The sequence below is a fragment of the Phaseolus vulgaris genome, chromosome 2 (assembly GCF_000499845.2).
Source record: "Phaseolus vulgaris cultivar G19833 chromosome 2, P. vulgaris v2.0, whole genome shotgun sequence".
NCBI lineage: Eukaryota > Viridiplantae > Streptophyta > Magnoliopsida > Fabales > Fabaceae > Phaseolus > Phaseolus vulgaris.
The window spans coordinates 39,012,465-39,027,531 of NC_023758.2; the positions used below are offsets into that span (position 1 = coordinate 39,012,465).

At 42.1% G+C, this 15,067-nt stretch overlaps 1 protein-coding gene across 2 annotated transcripts; it reads left to right on the plus strand.

Annotated features, from left to right (window-relative positions):
* Nucleotides 1–8,755: 8,755 nt before the first annotated feature.
* Nucleotides 8,756–14,927, plus strand: LOC137811956 (G-type lectin S-receptor-like serine/threonine-protein kinase At1g11410). Of its 2 annotated transcripts, none has more exons than XM_068613818.1 (7): nucleotides 8,756–10,105; nucleotides 12,873–13,004; nucleotides 13,099–13,283; nucleotides 13,401–13,611; nucleotides 13,771–14,008; nucleotides 14,114–14,264; nucleotides 14,348–14,927. In XM_068613818.1, the coding sequence occupies exons 1-7, from the start codon at nucleotides 8,815–8,817 to the stop codon at nucleotides 14,651–14,653; spliced, it is 2,514 nt and encodes an 837-aa protein (XP_068469919.1). In that variant the 5' UTR covers nucleotides 8,756–8,814; the 3' UTR covers nucleotides 14,654–14,927. The 2 variants fall into 2 exon arrangements, with proteins under 2 accessions (XP_068469919.1, XP_068469920.1); XM_068613819.1 differs by lacking the exon at nucleotides 8,756–10,105 and adding an exon at nucleotides 11,370–12,664.
* The last annotated feature ends 140 nt before the right edge of the window (nucleotides 14,928–15,067 follow it).

Sequence of the window (15,067 nt, forward strand, 5' to 3'; positions counted from 1 at the left end):
GAACAGATGACTATGATTCAAACCCTCCAAACTCAGATGGAGGAACTGCGACAAAAGGGGATGGAAGATCATCGTCAACATGAAGAAGATAGATGCCGCCAAGAAGAAGAAATCGCCTTATTGAGAGAGCAGAATGCACGACTCCAACGACAGGTCGATAATCCCGAACGAGAAGGCCAATCCCATATGGCCGACCGAACCACCTCTCGCATACCTACACCGACCAATCCTGCTTCCAGAGCTGAAACAGTCGAAAGAAAGTCAAGTAAAAGGGGTCATCCTTTTACAGACGAAATTATCACCACACCACTTCCTGACAAATGGAGAGGTCTCGCTATTAAACTCTATGACGGCTCGACCGACCCGGACGAGCATTTAAATGTCTACAAGATGCAAATGACTTTGTATACCACAGATAATAATGTGTGGTGTAAAGTTTTCCCCACGTCCCTTCAGGGAGAACCTCTTACCTGGTTTACAGAGCTGCCGCCGAACTCCATTGACGACTTTGACATCTTAGCCGTAAAATTCTCCACTCAATATGCCACCAGCCGACCGCATCACATGTCCTCCATGTCTCTCCTAGCGGTACAACAAGAAAAAGGCGAATCTCTCAGAACCTTTCTAGATAGGTTCAACAAAGCATGTATGCACATCCGAGGACTCAAGCAGGAAGTTGCATTGCACCATTTGGTCTCGGCCATCCGGCCGAGCCGTTTTACTGAGAGTCTCATCAAGAAGCCGCCTCAAGACATGGAAGACCTTCGAACTCGAGCAACCAAATTCATGCAAATCGAAGAACACATCGATTACCACCAACGGTTCAAAACCGTCGGATCCGGAGTCCTCAAAGACCAAACCCCGAACAAAGAAAGAGAAGTCGAGACCGAACGAACCGTCCCAACCACTCCTTAAATGTTTGACACCCGACCAAGCTTTCTATGTCGTCCGAGAGTTGCACGAAGGAATTTGCGGAACTCACTCCGGCGCACGAACAATGGCTGCCAAAGTATTCCGGGCCGGATACTACTGGCCGACCGTCCAAGGTGACTGCACCAATTTCGTCCAAAAATGTCTTAAATGCCAAGAGTTTGGCACTTTGTCCCATCAAAAACCTGAGGAACTCCATTTTATGTTATCACCTTGGCCGTTCGTCCAATGGGGTATGGACATCATTGGCCCTTTCGCCCCCGGTAAAGGCCAATGTAAATTCTTACTAGTCGGCATTGATTACTTCTCCAAGTGGATCGAAGCCGAGCCTCTGACTGCAATCACCGCCCGCAATGTTCAAAATTTCGTATGGAAAAATATCGTTTGCCGCTTCGGGCTTCCACAGATCATCATCACCGATAACGGTCGACAATTCACCGACCGGACGTTAGCTGAATTTTACGAGAAGCTCCACATCAAACACATCGCTAGTTCAGTCGAACATCCGCAAACAAACGGACAAGCAGAAGCTGCAAACAAGGTCATCTTGAACGAACTGAAGAAACGTCTCGCCCAGCAAAGGGCAACTGGACTGAAGAACTCTTAGAGGTCTTATGGGCATATCGCTGTACCCCTCAAACGACTACACAAGAAACGCTGTACAGCCTAACGTATGGCACTGAAGCTATGATCCCCGTCGAGATTGGAGAACCCTCTCTCCGCCGACAAACCCTTGATCTTGATCTAAACAAGGAAAGCCTCTCGGTCGGCCTCGATCTCATCAACGAACTTCGGGACAAGTGTAGAATTAGAGAGGAAGCATGCAAAATTCGGGCGGCCAGACGATACAACTCCAAAGTCAAACCAAGATTGTTCCACAAAGGCGACTTAGTATGCCGAATGCGGAGCAGCGCCCGGAAGGAAGGAGACAAGTTCTCTAGCAATTGGGAAGGACCATTCCGCATAGCAGATACGGCAGCCGGTGGAGCCTATTACTTAGAACATTTATCTGGGAAGGACATACCGAGAACGTGGAATGCCACGCATCTCAAATTTTATTACAGTTGAACTTAATAAAAGTGCACTCTTTCCTCGCTCGGTCGGTTTTTCCCTAAGGAGGGTTTACGACCGAGAAGGTTTTAACGAGGCACTATAAATTAAAATCAGTCTCCTACTTTTATTACTCTCAATTTATGCCTCGTTCGGCATCCGAATTAACATTACTAACGTAATCAGGATTATTTATGCCTTGTTCGGCATCCGAATTAACATTATTAACGTAATCAGGATTATTTATGCCTCGTTCGGCATCCGAATCAACATTACTTATCGTAATCAGGATTATCTATGCCTCGTTCGGCATCCGAATTAACATTACACGTAATCGCAATTATTTATGCCTTGTTCGAATTAACATTACTAACGTAATCAGGATTATTTATGCCTCGTTCGGCATCCGAATTAACTTATTACTTTAACGTAATCAGGATTATTTATGCCTCGTTCGGCATCTGCATTAACTTTAATGTAATCAGGATTATTTATGCCTCGTTCGGCATCCGAATATACCTATTACTTTAACGGTCAGGATTATTTATGCCTCGTTCGGCACCAGAATTAACTTATTACTTTAACGAAATCGCAATTATTTATGCCTCGTTCGGCATCAGGATTAACTTATTACTTTTTTCAGAATCATCCAGACCTCGTTCGACATTCGCATTATTGCTAACGAAATCAACTACGCCTCGGCCGACATCCAAATTAATAAAATCTACTTACAACAAACAAACAAGGTTCAAAAATACCAATCCGGTCGATCAGCAATCCAAAATAAAACCATGGTACGATGCCCACATGCCGGGTCCAGCAATTATCTATGGAATATTCATTAATTCTTCGAACGAGGCGTCCGGTTGTGGTCCCGGAGTCTCCGCCTCAGCCTCCTCATTAATGTCCCCAGGGTTGGTCGGCACAAGTTTTCCTTCAACCACCATTTTCTCAATGTCATAACGGTCGTCCTCCAGTGGCGTATCGTGCAGACAAGCCACTTGTTGGATGCCCAACCGGAAGTATTCTTCGCTAATGCGAAGCATGAAGTCGTGACACTTGGCCACTTCCGTTTTTAAAGCCTCCTCTCGGTCGGCTCCTCCTTTCAATTGCGCCTTAAGACTCTTCGTGAGTTCTTCTTGCGCTTTTAAGGCCGTCTGCTTCTCCTCCAACTGGACCTTCAACCTCTCGGCCTTCTCGGTCGACATCTTAGTGGCTTGAGTAGCCTCGGTCACATCTTTCTTTAACCGGGGTATGGTAACGGTCGTCACTCTCGCGAGCTCTTCAACCACCGTACGGCTTGCCATAAGCGCCCGACTTTGTAACTCTAATGTTTCCACCATCAGTTTAGTTGTAGGGATGGTGGCAAAAATTTCATTCTCTTCGGCGGTCAGCTCCGCCTGCAGATGGGCAGCTATGTCCATGCCGACCGCCAACAGCGTTGGCTCAGAGGTCGTTCGGGATGGCCCAGCTCGGCCGTCCTGATTTCCCTTTGGAGGCTGACCCCTTTTCTTCGCAGCAGCCGAGGCCCCCGCCGCAGGAACCGTTGTAGACGGAACTGCCGCCAACACCCCGGCCGTGTCGACAGAGGCCGACTGACCATCCCTACTCTGGCACAGCTTGTTCATATACTCATGCAAAGAAGCGTCCGCCCGACTCATGATTTTTGCAAAACACACAGGAATTAAACACTATTAATGAAGTTACTCAACCAAACCAAATTTACAATCACATACCAATAAAATCCGCCCAGGGATCGGACGACGCATATAACGAAATTATCTCCCTCGTAGGTAACTTGTGAGGGAGTTGGTCAAACACCACCATAACAGCCTTATCCAAAGCCGACAGGGCCGTACGGGAACTCGTGTTAAGCACAGTCAGATTCTGGGTCCAATGGAACGAAAACTTGGTAACATCATTATTATAAAAATACTCTCGTCCGTCCTGCTCCACAAATATCTTGAAATATCGTTCCTTGAAGCTCTTGTAGGACGTGGTGAAAGCCGCAAAACGCACACCCCCCGGACGGCTGGTCAACGACACCCAACTTACCGGGTTGGACGAATGTGTGTTATAATAAAATAAAAATACTTCCGCTCTGGGCGTCAAGTCAAAAAGTTGACACACCATTCGGAAGGCCTGCATGCACGCCCATGAGTTCGGATGAAGTTGGGTTGGAACTAGGTTCAAAAACCGTAGCACATCCATTGTGAACTCATCGAACGACAACGTCACTTTCAAATCAGCGAATAACGTACTATAAACATAAAAGAAATCTACCGGAGCGTTCTCCCTTCCATGACAGACACGGTTGGTATACCCACATATTTCGGCAATAAGAATATCTGAAGGTAAACCCGGCCGCACGACCGGGGCCCTAGCTATCATTTTATCCAGGTCGTCCGGTGTCTTAAAAACAGTGGGTATATTCCTAACGCTAATATCTACCCACTCATAACTCGGACCCACAGACCCACTCGTACTTTCGTCACTTCCGGATGATGACTCCCCACTCTCACTCGACTCCCTACTACTTGCTCTATTTGAAGAAAGTTGAGACATAACTAACCTTTCGTTCACAAATCTACACCTCGGTCGGCAACTATGTTTCGTACAGCGCAACAACTCGCAAAGTGGACTCGGCAATCGGAGCAACTCGGATGCCGAACTCAAGGAAACGTGGTCTCCCTACAACTGGGGATGCTATTTATAGCATTTCCCTCTCACCCTCATCCGTTGGATTCCCGCTCATCCTACGACCCATATCAACTGGAAGTCGAAACGTCATTTAATCCACACCGCCGGATCCATCTCCGCCGTCTTCAACAAAAAGCGAACGTCCCGTCATTCCGTTACATTTAATGCCTGACACCTCGAAAGGCACAACATTCATTACGACTCTTCGGTATTTATTCACCTCGAGCCTGGGGGGGCAAGTGTACCGGTAGGCACCGGACGAACGTGGCCGACCGACCGAACCGACCGAACCCATAATAAATGTGAGGCATGTGTGACAAAGCTAAAGTGGTTAAGATACACCTCCGAAGAATAAGGAATACGCGTTTAAGGAAGATATGTTCCCCGGGCATTCCGGAGCACGATTGGCAAGACCTATCCACAACCACCCTAAGCCCAAGGGATAGAAAACCCATTAGGCAATCCTATAAATATGTGCTCAAGCCAGAGAAAGGTACGTTTTGATTCACTTACTAAACCACACTTAGAATTTCATACTTACTTGAGCGTCGGAGTGCCTTCGCAGGTACCCTCCCCCGCCCGACCGAAGGAGACACCAAGAAGGAGCGACCGACCGAAAGAGAAGAAGACCGACACGTCAGCAACTACACTACATCAACCGATCGTGCCTGGGCCCCATCTCTCCACTCAGGTACAAGAACATATGCAAACCTTTATTTTTAATATGCTAATCTATAAGAAGTCGGCCATGAAAAACTTTCCAAAGGACCAAAGCTTTGGAAGACAGAAGATATGAAGACCAAATAAATTTGCTCCAACCACATGGAACTCCTGGATCCAAGAAAAAGGTCCTAGCTGATTTAAGAGTAAAACGACCAGACTCATCTAGAATCCAATTAGGAATATCCTGTTCCGACCTAACCATGACATGACTAAAAAGATGAGGCATCTGTTGTAAAGACAATAGAATATTCCAATCACTACCTACCCAAAACTGAGAGACTATATCTAGAATGCTAGCACCATCAGATAATCCTACAATATTTTCTATAGAAGAATTACCACACCATTTATCATTTTAGAAATTAATAAGATAACCTGTACGAACAGTCCAAGAAGTATAATCAAGTATAGTAGAATAAAACTGCTTAATTCCAGGCCAAAGAGATGAGGATTTATAAACCATTTGAAACTCGTATTTTGATTTAAAAACCCTGGCTTTAAAGAGCAAAGACCAAGGCTTGTTGCTATAAGAAAACTTCCAAGCAAGCTTAAGAAAATATGCATTATTTTCATGGTGAAGGTAATAATCTTCAAACCTCCATTCTCAAGGGGAGAACAAATCGTATCCCAATTAACAATAACTATACATTTTTTTCAGAATATCACCAGTTCAGATAAAATTTCGACACCACTGCTTAATTTGCTTAAGAAGAGAGACAAACCATTTATACAAATTAAAACTATAAGTTAGAAGACTCGTAACCACCGTATTGACCAACTGAACACGACCCATCATACTAAGAGATTTACCTTTCCAAGAAGCAAGTTTCAATTTGACTTTATCAGCTAAAGGGTTAAGAAAACGACCCCTTGGAGCACCAACAAAAATAGGCACTCCTAAATAAGTGAAAGGAAAATAGCCATGACTACAAGAAAGAATACGCTGAATTTTGGTGACAAATCTTGTAGAATTATCCATGGTGAAGAAAATACTCTTAAAATTATTAACATATTGACATAAGAAATCACCATATGTTTTAAGAAAAATATTCAAATTTCTAATAGACTTATTAACTGCCTTACAAAAAACAAAAATGTCATCCGCATATAAAATATGAGAGGGAGTGAGAAAACCTTGCCTTCTAGCCATATGTAGTATCTTTTTATCATTCACAAGCTTTGAGAGGCCTCTACTAAGAACTTCCTCTGCAAGACAGAAAAGTAGAGGAGACAAAGGATTCCCTTGTCTAACACCTCTACTACAAGGAAATAAACCCACCAAACTGTCATTTATTCTGATAAAAGCATAGTTGAACGGAGAATAGTACTAATCCAACCGACAAATGAAGGGTGAAAACCAAAGCGTGACAAAACTAATTGTAAAAACCTCAAACTCAGAGTGTCAAAGGCTTTGTGAATATCAACCCTGTAAGCCACATTACCTTCATGAACCTTTTTAGAAAGCAAGTTAATAGCTTTAGAAGCAATACCAATACAATCCTGAATCTCTGCCTTGCACAAACCCATACTGATTAGGAGAAATAATTTTGGCAACCACAAAAGCAAGCCGATCGTCTGCGCAGTGCGACTACTTGCGATTAGGGTTCTTGCTGGAGGCGCTAGGGTGTTGTGGCGGCGCGGGCTGTGCAGATCAGGGTGTCATCTTGTGACTATGGAACAACATCCTCTGGCGATGCGCGAATTGCAGATTTGGTGCAACGGTGACGATGTTGCAGTTTACGGAGTGCGCAGTCGTTCGCGACACAGAGTGAGTAGACTTGGTCTGGTCAATGCTACTGAGAAGCAAGTTTGAAACTTGTGAGATTGTCAGTTTGTCGATCATCTCCACATAGTTGTGAGGGGGAGATTTGTTGGGTTGGGCTTACTTCCTATGTAGAGGCTCAGTCCAATATTAATCACCTTTAGGATTTTTTCTTGAACAAATAGAGAGTGTCGTCAGTAGAGACAGAGAGAGAAAATAAAAGGAGAAAAGAGTGAAGAGAGGAAGTTTTGTTCAGCAACTTCCGGCCACCACCGACGCTCTGTCCATCATTGGATCGGGATGAAACTTTGTCACCAGGTTCATAACTTGTGGTACTTCAATTTGACCGTTCAGATCTTTGAGAAGTTGTTTGAGAAGTGAGAAATTTGTCTCACACTGCAACAACGTTTTCAACATTTTTTTGAGGACGAATTGTTTTTGGATCGTCGTTGCTGCTTTGTCTACCGTTGGATCGGGTTTACATTTTGTCAGCAGGTTCATAACTCATGGTGCTTCAATTTGACCGTTATAATTGTTGAAAAGTCACTGGAACATTGACCTATAGGCCGCGTACGGTAGTTGCAGTTTTGTGAATTTTCTGGTTTTTTGTTTTCTATTTCATCTCTGTTGTCTTGTTATTTGGCTAATTATTGAGTACAATTTGTGTTGTGACTTGAGACTCTTTTGTAACCTTAATTTTGATATATAATAATGGAGCTTGATTGACTGACTTGTGTTCGTGGATTTTACTTCTATGTGTCTTTGTTGCCATTATTTGTTATTGTTCTTCATAGATTCTTTCAAGTTGTAAAAATTATTATCCGCTGCTTATTACTTTTGTTGAGTTATTATTTTAATGTGTTGCCTATTCTCAGCTTTTTTTATTTATTTAATTTGTAGTGTCTTCGTAAGCAAATTTTACATTTAAGTTAACTAAAAATTAGCCTCCACATTTAAGTTAGCGTGAATTTGTTTCTCACTATTAACTTATGCTTAATGAAAACTGAACCCACTCTATTATTAGTTTAACCTACACTAGTTAATATTAACAAGGATACAAACAAAATTAGTTTCCAATTTTGGATTATGGAACGCTAAGTCAACACTCTCTCTAGCGTCCACTTCCTCCCTCTTGTGCGTGTTTGGCTCCGTCTAAACCTTACATTCCTTGTAGTGAAAAGTCAACAAAATAAATAACACTTCTCTTGGTCTCTGTCTTTTTTTTTTTGTTGAACTTTTAGCCAACAAAATACATATATTAGTACTAGATTTGACAAAGTGAAGGCGGTTATTTAGATAAGACAGAATTATTAATTCATGAACATTATATTTGATCTGCCTTTTAAGATGGATTGGCTAAAGCAACTAATAACCCAACCCATCTGTACTATGTGTCGCTCTGAGCCACATGGAGAAACCAAGTATTTAATGTGAATCAACCACCCATAATTGAAATTTAGTTGTGTGTCTCAATCACACTCTCTTCACATGCACGACCTTGACTAAAAACAACTCATGCGTATCAATCTTCACGGAAAAATATCAGCACCATCATAAATACCGATTCAAGGAGCTCCTCCAATCATTTAAGGCTTTCTCTTAATAAATACTCCATTCACACACCAACATACAACTACAACACCATTATCATGAAGTTGCTTTCAGCTAAGGAGTTTCTCAGTGTGTTTCTTCTGCTCATGCTTCTTTACCCTTGTTGCCATTCACTCTACAACACCATAACCATAAGCCATCCCATGAAAGACGGCGACGTTTTGGTCTCCGACGGGTTAGGAAACTTTGCACTCGGTTTCTTCAGCCCACGAAACTCCACAAGCCGATACGTTGGGATATGGTACAACAAAATTTCGGAACAATCGGTAGTGTGGGTTGCCAACAGGGACACTCCGCTTAGCGACACTTCCGGTGTTCTATCTATTAACAACCACGGAAACCTCGTACTCCACGATAATAACACCCGAAACCTCGACCCCGTTTGGTCTTCAAAGGCTTCCATGACATCAACGAACGTTTCGGCCAAGCTTTTGGACACGGGAAACCTAGTTTTGATCCAAACAGACAAAAATGTTGTTCGTTGGCAGAGTTTTGATTATCCTAGTAATACCATGCTTTCATTCATGAAACTCGGGTTGGACCGAAAAAGCGGTCTGAACCGGTTTTTAACATCTTGGAAATCAGAAACAGACCCTGGAACCGGGAACTTGACGTATAAAATCGACCCAACCGGGTTTCCGCAACTGTTTCTTTACAAAGGCGACGCCCCGTTGTGGAGGGTCGGGTCATGGACGGGTCAGAGATGGAGCGGTGTGCCCGAGATGACTCCGAATTTTATTTTCAACGTTAGCTACGTGAACGACGAGAATGAGGTTTCGATAATGTACGGAGTGAAGGACCCGACGGTGTTCTCGAGAATGGTGCTGGAGGAGAGTGGGCACATGACGAGGTCCACGTGGCAGGATCACGAGCGCAGGTGGTTTCAGATATGGGACGCGCCAAAGGAGGAGTGCGACAACTTCAGGCGGTGCGGGTCGAACACGAACTGCGACCCTTATCAGGCGGATAAGTTCGAGTGCGAGTGTTTGCCGGGGTTCGAACCGAGGTCTGAGAGGGAGTGGTTTCTTCGGGACGGTTCGGGTGGGTGCACGCGGAAGAAAAATGTGTCCACGTGTGGAAGTGGAGAGGGGTTCGTGGAGGTGGCACGTGTGAAGGTTCCGGACACGTCGAAGGCGCGTGTGGTAGCCATGATTGGAATGAGAGAGTGCAGAGATAGATGCTTGAAGGATTGCACGTGTGCGGCGTACACGAGTGCGAACGTGAGCTTGGAGAGTGGGTGTGTTACTTGGCACGGTGACATGGAGGACACGAGGACGTACACGCAAGCAGGACAGAGCTTGTTCGTGAGAGTAGATGCCCTTGAATTAGGTACATTCCCATTTTCTTATTTAATTAATAGGATTTCCTTTCTTTTAGTGTGTGTAGAGATTAACATTAATTTTAAAATCAGTTATAGTTTATACTGTATACATTATTAAAACTAAGATATACTTTAGTAATAACTTGAATGGAATACTAAATAGTTAACGAGAAATTATTTTATTGTTAACAAAAATATAAAGATTCTATTTTTTATTTAATAAACAGTTTAATTAATGAAAGATTATCTTAATGAAAATTTATAAATGTCTTATTACACTTAATATTAACTAAATAAATGTAGGTGTAAACCAAAATAATAAAAATAAAAACATTACATGACTAGGATCAGATACCTCCTAGTAGACGCCGAAACATCTTACAACATCATTATTAGAAGATCATCCCTCAATAAACTAGGAGTCATTATTAAGGAAATAATAATTATAAAATTATATGCAATTATTGTATGCAATATTTGACGATATTGTACCCAATTATATGCAATTAATTTAATAACTATAGAATCTCATGATTAGTATCTTACCTAATTAGATTGTAATTTGGGAGAGAGAAACTCCCTATATTTGGAAGTCGAGGTCGTCACCCTCCATTCCGAGGAGAGGACTTATTACGAAATGCACTTTAAACTTAACTCAACCCCATAAAACCGACTCATGAGGTTGGGGTTTGCACCCATTTATATACAATGAAAGACTCTAATCTTTAGTCGATGTGGGATCTCCAACACACCCCCTCACGCCGAAACTACCAACTCGTGCGTGGGACTATATATTATGGGTGGTCTGATAGCGGTCTGACAGCGGGTGACATGATAGGCCCAACACAAACACTCGCTAGGATAGGCTCGAAATGGCTCTGATACCATTGCTATTTTTCGAGCCATTTTGAGCCTATCCTAGCGAGTGTTTGTTGGGCTTATCGGGTCACCCGTTATCGGATCACCCATAATATATTATCCCACGCACGAGCTGTCACTCTTGGCGTGAGGGGATGTGTTGGAGATCCCACATCGACTAGAGATTAGGACATTTCATTGTATATAAGTGGGTGCAAACCTCACCTCATGAGCCGATTTTATGGGGTTGAGTTAGGCTTAAAGTCCACTTCGTAATAGGACTGCTAGAGATTGTTACGCAACAAGTCTGAGAATACACCCTCCACCTCCAAGCCAGAGGTTGGAAGTCCATTAGGTGACAGTCATGAGCAACTTGGATCCTAGACCACATGACGAACCTCGCGTAGAGCCAAAGGATGAGACAATATTGTGGCAGATGGGCCAACCGGGACAAGATACACGTCTTGGTTCAACCTTGAAGGAGGGGGAGAAGGATTTGATCACCGCTATGTTAGTAGAGAATGCTGATTTGTTTGCTTGGATGGCAGTCGACATGCGGGGTAAGAAAGGAGACTGATCGCTGAACAGGAGACACAAAAGCTCCTAGATGCTGGTTTCATCCGAGAGGTACATTATACCACTTGGTTGGCGAATATAGTCTTAGTGTAGAAAAACAACGAGAAGTGGCAGATGTGCACCAACTCGGACCCCCGGACACGGACGAAAATAAAGTGGTGATGGAAAGGAAGACATGGTTACCTCCGATGACACTTCAACTGGCACACACAAATTAAGTTTTCACTCGACTCTCGGTTACTCGAAGCAAATTCACTGTTCACGCATGAAAAATGGAACCCACTACTACCCCTATTTATAGGTGGGGGAGAAGGCGAATACGAACCGTCACATCTAATCTGCACCGTTGGATCGCTACACCTCAACGGTCCAAATCAACATTTTGACACCATGTCACATCCACGCACCTTGAACACAACAAAGAGATCCCCTACTCGGCTTCTAGGATACATGGGCAAATCACATGGCGACAAGTCAATAGGAAGTGCCAACCACGCGGGGTAACGACTATCCAACATATCTACCATATAAGACCCTGCGTATAGTTCCCATACTAGGGCCTGGGGGCATATGACCCAGGATGAATATCTAGGCTAAAGATAAAACAAATTTTCTTTTATAGACTCTATGTTCGCACTTAAACCGCTCCACTTGAGCCTGGGGAAAATGTACTACCAGATGGCCGAAAGGACGAAACGTTCGAATAGTAGGAAAGACCAAATAAACTCTCCTAATCCGAACACATCTCATAAACCTACAATTAATCGTGATTAAGCCATACTTAACAGTAAACCATGATTAAGGGATAGTTGCGCCCTCTCTTGGACCCACATGCAAGCCCATAAACAGCTGAGGCCCATCCAAAAAGTATAAATATCATAGGAGACCCCAACATAAAAGGTAATTTTTCACCCCTTATTCACCTGCATATAGTACTCAGACTGATTTGATCGTCGGAATGCCTTCACAACCTGCCCCCCACCCCCCAATTCGGCTTGGAGGATTGGAAAGCAGACAACAGATTGTCATACCTGAAGGCCGAGAAGACCAGAAGACTTGGATGGAAGAAGTTACTTCGTAGGATCTCGACCTTGTAAGAACAATACCCATTAATGCTGTGAGCAAAAGATCAGGTAGACTACATTCAGAGTTCAAATAAGTCCAAAATCAGAGTAAATCGATGAATGAACCTCACTAGGATAAGCAAACTAATTGAAATAAGTAAACATAATTATAGCAGTAAAAAGAAGAGTTTTACAACCCATTAATTTAACAGTATATAGTTGATTTTTCTGTCATTACTTCTTCTACTTATAATAACTTTACATTTGGATTTTGCAGCTAAATATGCAAAACATCCGTATGGTTCTCTTGGAAAGAAGGGGATGGTGGCAATTTTAACCGTTGCTATTTTTATATTATTGTTTTTGGCAGTCACTTTCGTGTATTGGTTTGTTAAAGCCAGGAAACAAGGTAAGTTTTACAATTATTATTTACCAAGCTTGGGGTTCTCAATTCTAAATTAATAGTGTGCTCAAATGTATTTGTTTCCTTGTTTGTTGACAAGGGATAAGAAGGGATCGCAAGCATTCCTTTCGTCTTAAATTGGAGGACTCTACCCATCTACAAGAATTTGACACTACAAAAAATTCAGATTTACCATTCTTTGATCTTAGCTCCATAGCTGCTGCCACAGACAATTTCTCTGATTCTAACAAGCTTGGCCAAGGGGGTTTTGGTTCTGTTTATAAGGTAGCCATTCTTCTTTAACAAGTTCATATTCAACTCCATTTTGCTCTTTTTAACGCCTAGTATCCATATCACATTACATATCCATATTGTTAAGTTTACCTTGGATGGTGACTTCAGGGTTTACTGAGTAATGGAATGGAAATAGCAGTGAAGAGGCTGTCAAAGTACTCTGGACAAGGCATAGAAGAGTTTAAAAATGAGGTAGTTTTGATCTCAAAGCTCCAACACAGAAATCTGGTGAGGATTTTAGGTTGCTGCGTTCAAGGAGACGAGAAGATGTTAATCTATGAGTATTTGCCTAACAAGAGTTTGGACTCTTTAATTTTTGGTATGTCTTGTTTTCATCTTTGCTGCTTAGTACTTGAGCTCTCACCATTTACAGTAGCCATGTCCATACCTAACCATTTACAGTGAAACGTTCATATGTGAAGTATTAGAACAATGAATCCTACATGCCTCACTCTTGATACCTTGAATTTTGGCCCAGATGAATCTAAAAGGTCACAACTAGACTGGAAAAAGCGATTTGATATCGTATGTGGGATTGCTAGAGGAGTCTTATACCTTCACCAAGATTCACGATTGAGAATCATTCATAGAGACCTAAAAGCCAGCAATGTCTTGCTGGACTCTGCATTGAACCCCAAAATTGCAGATTTTGGTATGGCTAGAATATTTGGTGGAGACCAAATTGAAGCAAACACAAATCGTGTTGTTGGAACCTAGTAAGTAATCAACAAGCACAACATTAATAATCTTCATTGCATTCTCTGTTACTCAGACAGTACATTAGTAAATATGGTGATTTCATTTTTGTTTTCCTTTTGTAGTGGCTATATGTCACCAGAATATGCCATGGAAGGACAATTTTCTATAAAGTCTGATGTATACAGCTTCGGAGTTTTACTTCTAGAGATTATTACAGGCAGAAAGAATAGTGGTCAACACGAAGACATTACAGCCACAAATTTAGTTGGACATGTTAGTATTTTTATGAGAACTTCTGCTGCAATTTAAATATATCCCTTCAATGATCCAATTGACCTGATTTTCAATTAATGTAGATATGGGATCTGTGGAGAGAAGGGAAAACCATGGAGATTGTTGACCAATCACTAGGAGAGTCGCGCTGTGACCTTGAAGTCCAAAGATGCATACAAATTGGTCTTTTATGCGTGCAAGATTATGCCGCTGACAGACCATCTATGTCAGCAGTTGTTTTCATGCTGGGTAATGACTCAACTCTTCCTGCTCCAAAACAACCAGCGTTTATTTTCAAGAAAACTAATTATGAGAGTTCAAATCCATCAACCAGTGAAGGAATTTATTCAGTAAATGATGCAAGTATAACTATGATTGAAGCTCGCTGAAGACCAAGGTTTTTGGAATTTTGTGTGGAAAATGCTATTATGGTGCTTGTGTCATGAATACAACAACAATACTAAGGTTTGCCAAAATCTTGTATATGATAAATTTAAAAATTATCCAATTTAGAAAGATGATGTAAAAATAAAGGGTAATAAGGTAGTGTAGTACACATTTTCCTTCTTGTTGAATAACTACACTGCTCTGAGTACATTTTATATGAAAGAAGCTGTAAATCTCGTTAATATGATGATTAGAGTTACTTCTTTTTTTCTTTGACTTTTTGTTTTGAATTTAGAAATTAATTTAAAGATAAACTATAGTTGTAGGCTGTCATAAAGCTACCACGCAATGCCTTGAAAGAGAAGAGCAAAATAAATGTTGTATGTATGATGGCTATCATTATATCCTTACAATGA